The sequence below is a fragment of the Notolabrus celidotus genome, chromosome 23, assembly GCF_009762535.1.
Source record: "Notolabrus celidotus isolate fNotCel1 chromosome 23, fNotCel1.pri, whole genome shotgun sequence".
NCBI classification, from domain to species: domain Eukaryota; kingdom Metazoa; phylum Chordata; class Actinopteri; order Labriformes; family Labridae; genus Notolabrus; species Notolabrus celidotus.
In genome coordinates this window covers 4163636-4176841 of record NC_048294.1, presented here as the reverse complement: position 1 = coordinate 4176841, position 13206 = coordinate 4163636, and the positions used below count along the sequence as shown (strand labels likewise).

The 13206-nt window shown below is 40.7% G+C and overlaps 1 protein-coding gene across 1 annotated transcript in view; it reads left to right on the top strand.

The window, feature by feature from the left end:
- hdac8 (histone deacetylase 8) overlaps positions 1-6170 on the top strand; it is a 44331-nt gene extending 38161 nt beyond the window's left edge. Inside the window, exon 11 of the mRNA XM_034676853.1 lies at positions 6146-6170. Within this exon, the coding sequence (XP_034532744.1) occupies positions 6146-6168 (23 nt within the window). The 3' untranslated portion in view covers positions 6169-6170. The remainder of the gene's footprint in view (positions 1-6145) is intronic.
- The last annotated feature ends 7036 nt before the right edge of the window (positions 6171-13206 follow it).

Below are 13206 nucleotides of genomic sequence, written 5' to 3'. Positions count from 1 at the left end.
CTTTTGAAAAGTACACACACATACAAAAAAGATAGAACTAATGAAAGAAAGAGAAATCAAGTGAATCACAGATGGACAAACAATGACTGGGAAAGGTTTTTGGAAAAATTTGACAAAAAAAATAATAAAAAATTGAAAAAAATATTGAAAAAAAAATTGGAAGAAAAAATGTTGAAATTTTTTTTTTTTTTAAGTTTTGAAAAAAAAATTAAAAAAAAAAAAGATTTTTTTTTTTTTTTTTTGAAAAAAATGAATTTGACAAAAAAAAAATGAAAAAAAAGTTGACCCGGAGCCTTTCGAAAAATACATTTTCCTGAAATTTTAAATTGTGCACAGCTTCTTCTTTTGAAAAGTACACACTCATACAAAAAAGATAGAACAAATACAAACTAATGAAAGAAAGAGAAATCAAGTGAATCACAGATGTGTGTGATGTTATTGTGGACGGCGGGCGGAATAAAAACACTGAGGTTAATCAGACACGTTCAGCATTGCAGGCCCTGCCCCCCGAAAGTCCCGGGACCTTTGAAAAGTACTAAAGGATTATCTACCCCTGAACTAAATTCAGACCCTGGGTCCACCGGTCGAAATGCACGCAACTTATTGGCCATTTTTGTGATATTCCCTTTTTGGAGGAATATGTTTCATCCATTTCTTTCTTTCCTTAAAGTTTGAATCTTCACTTCAGCCTGTCACATCCACTTTATATCCTCCATCTCTCTTTTTTTTATTCCCTCTTTCTGCCCTCCGACTCATCAGAAACTACTTTTTACAAACGAGCCCTGTCAGAAAGATCTCCTCACCACACAAGCAGACACCCAAACCTCAACAAGAAGTCAGCCTCATTGAAATCTGAATGTCTGAGTGAATGTGCGTGTCTTTCTGTGTCTGTCTCTGGTTATGTAAAAACGTACATGTTGGCTTAAGTAACTTACACACACACACACACAAACACAGAGCAGCACACACACCTCTAGGCAAACTTATCCACATGACATCATCAGGGTGGATATGTTTCTCTGGTTTGGCTGGGCTGCTTATAAACACTGCAGTCTCCCTGAGAAACTTGCCATCGTGTGTTTGTGTGTTTGTGTGTTTGTGCCCACATGTGCATCAAAAAAGGCCGTAAAGATTTGAATCTAATCTCCAGAAATCCTTATTTTTTTCATCTTGATCAACGTGTGTGATGTCCCAAACCCCAAAAGTTAAACTAAAACAAGACGCATCCATCAAACATCAGAACAATATGTGCTCTCTGCAGTTTATTTGTGGCAGGAGTGTGTGAGAAAGTATCAGCGTGTACCGGCAAAGGAAGCAAGTTTCCACTGTGTCTGAAACCAAACACCACGAGCAGGAGAAGAGGAACAGAGATGATTATTCATTTAACAGAAACAGGGAATAAAATGTTAAATCTTTGATAAATGAAGGCAGCAATGTTTGCATGAAATGTAAATTATTTAATGACTTTGGAGAAGAGATTTAGGACATTTAATGCTTATAAAAAGCGTCCAGTCTTTAAATTGATCAGATTTTGCCACTCTGGATTTTTTTTAAATTAACATTTTTATAAAGAAATATGTTGAATGTACAGTGTCAGATCAAGATTGAGAACCACAGTCAAAAAAAGAAATGTATAGTTTGTAATAATATTAAGAAATGACTGTGCATCTCAAGTAATTGATGAAAAACATAAAATGAAACAAGCATAAAATCCTTTTTTTCCACATTATTCAGTAAAACAAAGAACATAAGAGGACATACCTCACTAAAAAATATTAAATAATAATAATAATACAAAATGAAAATAAAATATAAAAAAAAAAGAATTGATTAGATCAATGGTCAATAATAATACTAATTAAAATTATAATAACAATTAAAAATAAACAAAAATAGAATCATTTAAAAAGTATAAAAATTAAATGAATGGTCAATAATAATAATAAAAATAACAATAATATTAATAGTAATAATAACGATAATAATAATACACATTTAATCATTAGACAATTTAATTTATTAAATTAATAGTCATTCATAATTAAAATTAAAAGAAATGCTATTAATTAAATTAATTTATAATAATAATAATAATTATAATACATTAACACAAATTTTGCTTATTAAAAATAATAATAATAAATAAATATTTTGATTAATAATAATAACAATTATTATTATTATTATTATTATTATAAATACATTTTAAAAAATATCATTAAATGGGCACACATCTGAAATTTTTGATACACTTCAAGAGCTCGCTCCCGTCTTCTCTCTCCTTCAAAATTGACATTAGATGGCATCATAACCAAGTCAAATGGAAAGTAAGCAAAGGAAATGTAGAGCAGAGAGGGGGAAAATTAGAAAGCGAAAGGCCCGAATGGCAGCAAATTAACTGACGTGTTCTCCAGTAAGGGATCGTTGTAGTTTGCACATACCCAGCGTTGCTAGCTAAGTAGCCATGCTAATAACAGTGTGACACAGCAATGAAGTGACAACGTCGAACCTTTTGTTGTAACTTGTAGAAATATTCAGCTGTGGACTCGACATTAGCATTTCTGCTATCACAGCGCTAACGCAGCTCAAAAGCTGTCATAAAGACTTATTGAGTTAGATCACGCTGCAGGAACCACAGAGCTGTTACGTTTCACTCACTGATGTCAAGGAACTTTTTATTTTCCTGCCCATAAAGCAGCGTTAAATTTTCACTAGATGTTGGTTTTAGAATTAAAAAATGTCACGAACATTTACGCAACATAAAGAAAGACACTGAGTGTGTTCTTCAGTGTGAGTGGGTAATAGATTACTCACTCTTTCCTCTCGCTCCTCTCTCAAACAAACACTGAGGCGTGTAAATCCTGCCTGTTAATTAAAAAAGTGATTTCTTTTATTAGGTGATTGTCAGAGACGGCAGCAGCTGTCCGACTGTGTATTCACAACTCCCCGTGTTTACGAGACTCTGGTAGTCTGATTTCCCCCGGGGGCCGTGTGTGTGTGAGTGTGTGTGTGTGTGTTCGGCTTCATCACCCTGGATGGAGTGTGTGACTGTATCTTATCTGTGTGTGTCAGCATGGAGATATTTCAGCATCTTTACATCCTGCTACTCGTGCTCGTTAATTCTCCTCGGTGCTGCTGACAAGCTGCTTGTCATGTCGCGCAGTCAACACACTGGGTGAAGTGATACACGCTCACACACACACACACACACACACACACACACACACACACACACACACACACACACAGACAGACAGACAGACACACACACACAGGGCGTAAAATATGTCCAGAGAAAATAGATGTACAAGCTTAAATATGAGAAATACCACCACGTGTATTTCACCCTCTCCACGGATGCTGTGATAGATTAACGTGCGCAGGTAGTAAATATTCCACGCCCCCGCGGTCGCTCGTCACTTTATCTGAATTTACAGTTGACATCTGGAAAGAGAAAAGACGCAGGAAGACGGAGGGAGGGAAGAGATGAGTGAAGAAGAGGAAAAATCTGCAACTATCCCTTTATTGACATTTTCAATTAACCAACAAGTCAATAAAACATCCGAACGCTTAAAAAACATCACAAAGAGACGTCTTTACCAGCCTTCAGACACCTTCTTTATTTAGGAGTGATGTCAGAGGAACTATAACATGAACATTGACATGGCTACTAATAATGTGTATCCGTGTCCGGTCTGGCTCAGAGCTCTCTCGTCCGTCAACACCCACCTGTTGCTTCCAAATAGAATAGAAGTCTTGCATATCTGATCCGGAGGGCTCTGGAACGGAGTGGATCCAGTGGAAGTTAACACATTGACTAGAATAGAAACCTATCAGATCCGGTGCCGTGATGGATCAGAGACGGACCGGACACGGATCTGGTGGAATTTGCCCGTAAGATTAGATTGCAGCTGCCATTAGAATCAAGAATCTTGCATCATTCTCCTCCACGATCTGCTCCGTCTTGGGGTCCCACTCACCAAGTAAACTGCGCTCATTATACACAAGCGCAAAACCCCCCCCAAGTTTTGCAGCTCTTGTTTTGGGTCATGAACCGTCAGCATCTCCTCCTGATTTACAGACTGATTCAAGCCCTGATTAGTGGTGTCAGAATAACATTAACAGACTTACAGGTGTATTATTTATAGGTCATCCAGAGGTGTTATTCCTCTTTTAATGCTGTTTTCCTGGGTTTTCGTGCACGAAATCGTAGCTTTTTCAGAATGTAGAAACTCTATCCTACTCTATTTTTAATCTTGTAAATAAGATTAGCGCTCTCATTTTTTCAGTCACAACCAATCCCTGAATTCCTCGTTTAATCACATCTTTAATCTATATTTAAAATCCCAATACTTTGCATCTGAGAACAGTTTCAACAAGTCCATCTTAACAATGTGAAGCCGGTCTGAGTGTAGATAATTTAGCTCACTCACTGCCGTCCAGTGATCCCAAGTTAGTCTGTCTAATTGACAGCGTCTGTCTCGATCTTTACGTCGGCGTTTCTGAGACGCAGCGTGGCTTGTGTGTTTACATTTTGCACCCATGCGTCTGTCCCTCATGTTTTCTTCTTCTTTTGCTATTTAATGCAGTTAGCATTCTTCTTCTTCTGTTACTTAATGCGGTTAGCAAACAGCTTTAAGACGCTCTATCGCCACCGTCTGCCGGGAATACTGTACTGCAATCAGGCACCGATGAAAATGATGAAAAATTGTACTTTCAAAATGAGAAAATGTTCAAAGTAACTCTTCGATTTTTTTGAGTGAACGAATTTTCAAAAATCATTGCCCATCCCTAAGACAAAGCTTCTTTTAAACTGGAGCTTACTCATGTTTTCACTGCAGTTTAATTCTCCTAAACAATCCAGAAGAGGCCGATTCACTAAACACAGAAAACACCACACAAAGGGTGTAAACAAGGACAGACTGCTGCAGACAGTCATCGCGGTCCCTTTCCCTTTCTGTCCTCGCCACCGGGGCGTAAACAGTAGAGTTAGATTTCATGTTGTTCGACTCGATGACTTCATCGTGTCTGAAGTTGGCACAGCTTGACATTCTGGTAAGAATACCCGGTGCTTTTTTTTTGTTTACTTGTTTGGTATTCGAGAGAGGAAAGTCTGTCGTACGGCTCCACGGGGAGCTCGATGAAATGAATCAGGAGGCAAAGACACGACGTGAATCCAGTCTGTTAACGGCTGTGGAGCTCGTACGAAAAGCCACAAGTGTCATCACCTCCTCGGATACAAAGACAGAGGAAAAACACACCATGGAGGCTGTGTTGTTGTTATTGTTGTTGTTGTTGTTGTTGTTGCACAAACATGACAGCAGCTTACTGACGGCTCCACAATGGGCGACAAACAGGACATCCTCCCTCACTGCGTCCGTGTGGTGCTGTGTTTGTCAGAACGATTACTCATCCACAAAGTGTGTGTGTGTGTGTGTGTGTGTGTGTGTGTGTGTGTGTGTGTGTGTGTGTGTGTGTGTGTATCAGTGCGCGACATGTTGATTTTTCCCTCAATCGGGCAATTTAGCATAACAAAAGACAAACAAAGCAGCATTGTTTCCAGTGTAACATAAAGTAAACTGCCGACTAGACTTTATAATGCAGCTTTTGTGTGTGTGTTTGTCAGTGTGTGTGTGTGTGTGTGTGTGTGTGTGTGTGTGTGTTTGTCAGTGTGTGTGTGCGTGTGTGTGTGTGTGTGTGTGTGTGTGTGTCAGACGTAGAAACCAATCTGTGTGTCTTCATGCAAATCAAGTCACATCGCTAAATGTTGTCATTTCCATATCCATTTCCCTTTTCGCATGCTTGTGTTTCCTTGACCAGATGTTATTTTGCATTTTCACGTATGTGTGTGTGTGTGTGTTTGTGTGTGTGTGTGTGTGTGTGTTCATGTGTGTTCATGTGTGTGTGTGTCCTCTCATTTCTCCCATCTTTGGTTTCTCCCGGTGTCTAATGTGTGTGTTTAGCCTCGTTTTGTACCCACTTAAAGGGACGAATCTGACCTTTTTCCCTTCCGCCTCCTCCCAGTTGTGTGTGTGTGTTCACGTGGGTGTGTGTGTGTGTTCTTACATGTGTGTTCTCACCCCTGTACCCTCACCCCTTCCTCCTCCTCGTCCTCACCCCTCTCATTTCTCTCTCTTGTTTACAGGGAATTTAAAGAATGTGGTTTAGGAGTCTGCAGCCTCAGCCTCAGCCTCCTCCTCACACACACACACACTCACACACACACACACACACATATGCACAGTTTCCAAACCAGGTCGAGGCTCTGCGGCTTTAATGAAGACAATATGGAGCGGACCCCTTCGGCCCCGAGGCACGGAGCGATCGAGGGAGGGGAAAAATGAGAGCAGGAGAGGGTTTTTGGAAAACATTAGGCGAGTGTTTCCAGGGGAAAACAGTTTAATAAGAGGAGGGGGGGGGGGGGGGGGGGGCATGTGGTCGCTGTACAGTTCACTGTTCTTAATCCTTTTGTTTTTTGGAAACAGCGTGTCTGTTTATGAGAATGACAGAGTTTATGTCGAGTTCAATGTGGCTGTGTGACATTTCTTGGTATCAGTCGGGGACGTTTCAAACTTAAACGTTCAAACAGATTTTTTCAGGTGTCTGGTTTCACGTTCACCGCCGCGCCGCTGTGATTTATCCCCCGTGAGGTCGGGTAAGCACTATAACAGACAAGCCCCCCAAACGCCCTCGTTACGCCGCGTTCCTGAACAAGCTCCAGAAAGTCCCTCAGAAGTTCACAAAACGACTTGAGAGACGGTTCGAGGAGTTTACAAACAAACAGACAAACAAACAGATGTTTTTGACCTCTGGGCAACATCTGCAAAACCAAACATCTGGACGGAGTTTGGAACCGTCGACGGAAAGTATGCAGGGAAATTTTGTTCCCACTGACGGGCGATGATACAAACTTTTAGAGGGGGTTTAAATAAAGAGCAGAAGTCCTCGAATGATCTGAAGGAGAGGAGTCAGAAAAAACAAACATGGACACCTTTTAAGGGTTGACGGTTTTCCAAAAAGACGACAAAATTATTTTTGATGTTTTGTTTGTTTATTTTGTCTTTATTGATGATACAGCTGTAGATAGACAAGAAATGTGGGAGTGGAGAGTGGGGGAGGACATGCAGCAAATGGTCGCGGCCTCTATAGCCTCTATACGTGGGGCACTTAAGGTGCATTTCAACCAAGAGTTCCAGGGTCTTTTAGCCCCAAGAACTACTTTCCCCGGAACTAAAAGGTTCCTGTGCTACCATTGTTGTCTGCGTTTGGACCGCGGGCTGAAGTCCCGGCTAGATTGTGCATATTTTGTAATCTTAATAAAAAACTAAACTAGTATGCATTCCCAGGACCTCCTTCTGTGTTTCAGCAACTGTGTGAACGCCACAAACACTGTTACGTTCAAAAGAAAGTCCCAGGACCTTTGAAAAGTACTACCCCCCCCAAGCAGGGGCTTTTCAGGTGGGAGACTATCTACCCCTGAACTAAATTTAGACCCTGGTTCTTCTGGTTGAAACGCATGTAGTTCAGGGGTAAAATCCCTAGTTCCGGGGTAAAGTTCCTGCGTTGGAAAAAACACCTTAAGACCGTTAGGCCACCAGCGCCCCCTTTTGCAACGTTTTAAACCCTAGTTATCAAGTTTATCAAGTCTATGGGAAAAAACCCAGAGAGCATTAGGAACAGATTCTTCTAAAACACACACAGATTGTTGTTGCTTTTTAAGTGTATCTGTAATGCACCCTCAAGGACGTTGCAAATTATCTCCAGTTAGTACTCCTTTAAAAGCCAAAAAACCCCAGCTGCTCTCTTTTAATGTCATTAAAATGCCAAAACATTTCTAAAATTAGTCCCAACGTTGAGCTGATTATTTCCAAAATCTGTAGAAGTTTTGGAAAATCAGAGAAATCTTGTTCCACCTCCCCCAGGCTGGAGTGTTTATAATGTGGCACATTAGTCGTATTAAACTGCTCTGACCTAACAAATCAAAGTGACAGGGGACCAAAAAACTTCAGATCCGCCCTTTAAAGCTGAGGCACATGTGGGAGTGCTGAATGTTAGCAGCATCACGGACATGTTTGACACATACTTTGATGTGAACTGAGCATGTTTTTGAAATTTGGGACTGAATGCTGTTTTTAAAAGTTAATGCCAGTCATAAAAAATCACAACAGGACAAAAAGAAAGTCAGAAACTGTGTTAACAGATATTTCTTTCAAATTTAAAGCTCCTGTGAGGATTTTTTGGTGATAATGAATCAGACTGAAATTAATACTGATGTCTCTTAATGACTTACAAAAACAAACCAGACCAGCGGCAACACGATTGGTTATTTATTAAGTGTAATAATTGATTCCTAAAACAACTGCTCGGTGGGTAGGTGTCAGACAATGTGACTAACGACCATTTTTATTCTACATTTTCTACATTTGACTGGTATCACAAAGCAGGGTGAGATAGTTTGATAAAAAACACTTCTAGGACAAAGTTAGCAAAGAGGTGAGATGTACTACTTTGTCCACAAGGGGCGCCAAAAACAATACAAGCTGAAAATTCCACTCAGGAGCTTTAACATCAAAAAGTACAGCATTGGATACATAAAGAAACATGCAAACTATCATTTAAGTACTTGTGTGTTGTCACTTCCTTCTGGTGCCAACATCATTTTCAACATTATTCCAGAACAAGCTCGACCGTAGACTTTAAAGCTCCTCTGAGAAGTTTTCAGCTGGTTATGAAACAGACTAAAATTGATATCCAAGCTTCTATATGGCCCAAAAACACAAACAAGACCATCAGTGCATCAATAAATTACTATTATGGACATTTTTTTAAAGTCTGAAGCCTCTGCTACGGGGGGTAGGTGTCACACAAAGTTACTGACAGCCATTTTTAACGTCTTTAATAGGAAAAATCCCCGATGAGTAAAAGATGTGGAAGATGTTGAAAGATGGCAGGATGAGATTAAGACAGAAAAAAAGTACAGGAGAAGAACAGAAAAGGGATGCCATGTAACACTTTGGCCAGAGGGGGCGCCAAAAACAGTACAAGCTGAAAGTTCTTCACAGGAGCTTTAAGTTAACTGGAAAATTAAATTTGAGACATTAAAAGTTACTTTTAATGCACAAACTTTCACTCTTATGTTTATGTTTTCATTTTGATGTGTTTTAATGAATTGTATACAAATTACAAGTTATATTATTTAGGACAACTTCCTACACACTGTTTAATAAAGCCTAACATGTTTTCAGGCTACACTCGTCTGTAGTCCTCAGATCCATTGCCAAAAACATGAAACTGTGTGCAGGAATATTTCAGCTTCATGTGTAAAACTGTTAAATATTTTGTTTTTCTTTTATTTCTGTTTCTGTTTCTGTTTCCGTTTCCATAGAATGACTTTTTAAAAAACTGTATGCGTGTTTTGATGTACATACCAGGGGTGTTTTCTGAAATAAAAGACAAGGGGAGCATGTTGTTGTCATGTGTCTTTGTGGTGTTTTAACAGTGATTTATGCCGTGTGGGCCGGTTAATAGAGGCTTTAATGGAGAGCGTTTGAAAGAGGAACCACAAATGTCGGCCCGTTTCCTTTAGAAGTGATGTTCCTCAAATTAATGGCCTGGAAATTCACACCAAATGTAGGAGTCACCAGTCAGAGCTGGCATGTGCTGAACAGAAGTGAGCTCCTTTGTATGAGTGTGTGAGTGTGTGTGTGTGTGTGTGTGAGGATTCCCTGTGATCTTTATGAACACGGCTGCGGTCACCTCGGCGGTTTGAGTCCAACGTAGCCGAAGCAAATGAAACTCATTACACCGTTTACGAGTTCGAAAAAGGAGAGACGATTGAAATTCTATCTCGTAAACTGGGAGGAGGAGGAGGAGGAGGAGGAGGTGGTTGGAGAGGAGGAGGTTGGGGGGTTTACACGGTACCGGGCAGGGGGCTGTAAACATGAGAGACGTGAGAGACTTGTGTGTGTTTATGTAGTTTTTGTGCTCCACAGAGTCAAATTAGAAAAAAAAAACTCGGGGGGGCCTCCAGAGGATTGAAGGCACCGCTGGAATCCCTGCGTCGCATTTTCTCCAAAAGCACAAAGATTATGTTTCATTGTGACCTGAACAAACTTAATCGGGGGAGAATGAAACCGGCCTTTCTCTGCTTGTTTATGGCTGGAGATTCAGCCAAGCACAACTGCAAATACCTAATACCAAATAAATCCCTAAAGGAGGGGATGGATCTCTGACTCATGGATTCAGTGGTTTGTTGTCTAATATGGGCAGATTCTGACACCAAAACTTTCCCATGTCATCAGTCTCACCCAACACTTACAGCATATTTCAAGTTTTGGTGTCTCTGAGGTCTGCATGCATGCATGTTGGATTACCTCACAGTTGCAGTCCTGTCCCAACTTTTGCATGGCTTAGTTGTGGAGTTAGAAAATGTCCAACTTTCATGCAAGAAGCTTAAATTTGTTCCCCTGAAACCTGCAATTAATGTTCGTCTTTTAACGTACTGTAAAAGAGTTTTAGGAGTCCAACATTAACCGTAATCCATCAACCACAACCATAATCTTTTCTGCCTGTAACCATGCACAGATTTGTAGAAGGGGTGAATGTTACAAATGTTAGCAATAGAAATTAAGTATCTCATTCAGTTACCCAGACCCTCATCAATGCTTTCATTACCTCCCGGCTGGATTACTGCAATGGAGTCCTGTTTGGGGTACCAAGCATTGGACAGGCTCCAGTATGTGCAGAACTCAGCTGCCAAGGTTCTCACGCATACTAAGCCCAGGCAGCACATCACCCCCACTCTCATTCACCTCCACTGGCTCCCTGTAAAGTACTGCATCACCTATAAGCTCCTCCTCCTCACTTACAAATCCCTGCATGCCCTTGCCCCCCCAATACCTGGCTGACCTCCTCCACCAATACACTCCATCCCGGAACCTATGGTCTTTGGACCTGGGTCTCCTCTCCATCCCCAGGACTAAGCTGCGGACCTTTGGGGACCTTTCGCCCCAACCCTGGAGAGTTTTAAGAAAGCAATCAAAATGCACCTTTTCCTCAAGACCTTTCCCCGTTAGATATCCCCATCTACCCCCCAGACCCCCTACCTGACCCTGTGAAGCGACCTTGGGTTTTCTACAGCAGGGGTTCCCAAACTTTTCAGACCACGCCCCCAAATTTGAGGTGCCAAAGACTCGTGACCCCAACTGTCCCTCAAAGTGGTTTAATGTGGCTTCATTTAGCTGGTCTGCAGAAAATGACCCTACCTATATGAGCATGTGTCTGTGTTTCCTGTGCCATTATGAGGTAACCTGCTACTGATGCTTTTGATAATTACCCTAAACTTAGGAGGCACTGTTCAACATTTATGTTAATGACATTGCCCTTGCGGCAGGTGATTCTGATATCCATCTATATGCAGATGACACAATTATTTATACATATAGTTCCTCCCTGACCACAGCACTGTCCACATTACAGGCCAGTTGCCTTAGTGTCCAACATGCTCTCATGAGGCTCCATTTGGTTTTAAATTCCAATAAAACTAAATGTATGGTTTTTAACAAAAACATGCCATTGCCCAACAGCCCCCTCAAAATCTCCTCCCTGGATGGGTCGGAGATTGAGTTTGTTGACAGTTACAAATACCTAGGGATCTGGCTTAACTGCAAACTTTCTTTCGAAGCACACATCAACACACTACTCACTAAGGTCAAATCCCGCATTAGTTTTCTTTATCGCAACAAATCCTCCTTCACACACTCTGCTAAACAGCTTCTGGTTCAGATGACAGTCCTCCCTATTCTTGATTACGGTGACATAGTCTACAGGTCCGCTTCCAACACTCTCCTTCACAAACTGGATGTCATTTACCACGCTGCTATCCGTTTTGTCACTGGAGCCCCATTCACCATTCACCACTGTCACCTGTACTCTCAGCTGAACTGGCCTTCACTCCACTCTCGCAGACAAACATACTGGTTTCTACTGGTAAAACCCTTGTTATATCTACAGTCACTAATCAAACTTCACAGCACAAACCGTAGCCTGCGCTCAAGTAGCCTTATCAAACTCATCCCACCCAAAGCCTGGACCTCCTTTGGTCGCACCTCCTTCCAGTTTTCCGCTGCAAATGACTGGAATCACCTTCAACGATCCCTAAAGCTGACCTCTCTCATTCCACTCGCCACTTTCAAAAAACTAATACACCCCATAACTCAACATCACTGCACTTGCTTTTAAATTGCTTTTAAGTTGTTCACTGCTGTCATATTTTTGTATTGTATTGTTCTGTCTCTAGTTGTCTCTGTATGTCCTCTCTGTTTTTTGTTTTGTCTTTTATTTATTGTCATGCCACCTGAGTTGCCTCCTCGCCCAGGTCGTTATTGCAAATGAGAATTGGTTCTCAATTAACTCACCTGGTTAAATAAAGGTTAAATAAAATTACATTTTCTATTTTCAAGGTTTTATTTCAGAATCAGAATCAGACATGCTTTATTTACCCTGGGGAGGGAAATTCGGTCATTACAGAGCTCTTAAAAACAGTATGTATGAAAGTCAAAATATTAATAGAAGAAGGAATAAAATAAGATATAAATACGAATAAAGTAAAATAAAATAAAGATCAAATGAAATAGAATAAAATACTAATAATAATATATTTTTAGATAACTTAAAAAAAACACATTCTGGAAGACATCTCACGACCCCCCAATTCTTGACTTTGGATTTGGAAAATCTTTATTAAAGGGGTAATTTGGTTTGCAACAGTAGTCCCCGCACACTTCATATACACACAAGCAATACACATAACAACAAACACAAGTTCACACGTTTAATTTAAATACATAACTACATAACTACTGTGGATGACATCATTTTTTCTGCACATGAGACCAAAGGTACCACAATCCTCTGTGAAGTGGCAACAACCCTACAGCTTGCTTAAAAACCAACCACCTGAGGGCACAAATGATCTTAGATATCTGTTAGATCTGGCCCTCCTAGTATAAGTGAACCTCCTCCCTGTTGGCAAAAGTCTAAACTCTGAGTAGAGGTGGTGGTGAGGGTCTTCAAGGATGGTCTTTGCCTTCTGAGTGGCTCTCACTTGATAAAGATGGAGCCACTCAGAAGGCAAAGTCCATCATTGTCTTGTGACCCCCGACAGGGTCCCGACCCAAACTTTGGGAACCCCTGTTCTACAGGAAG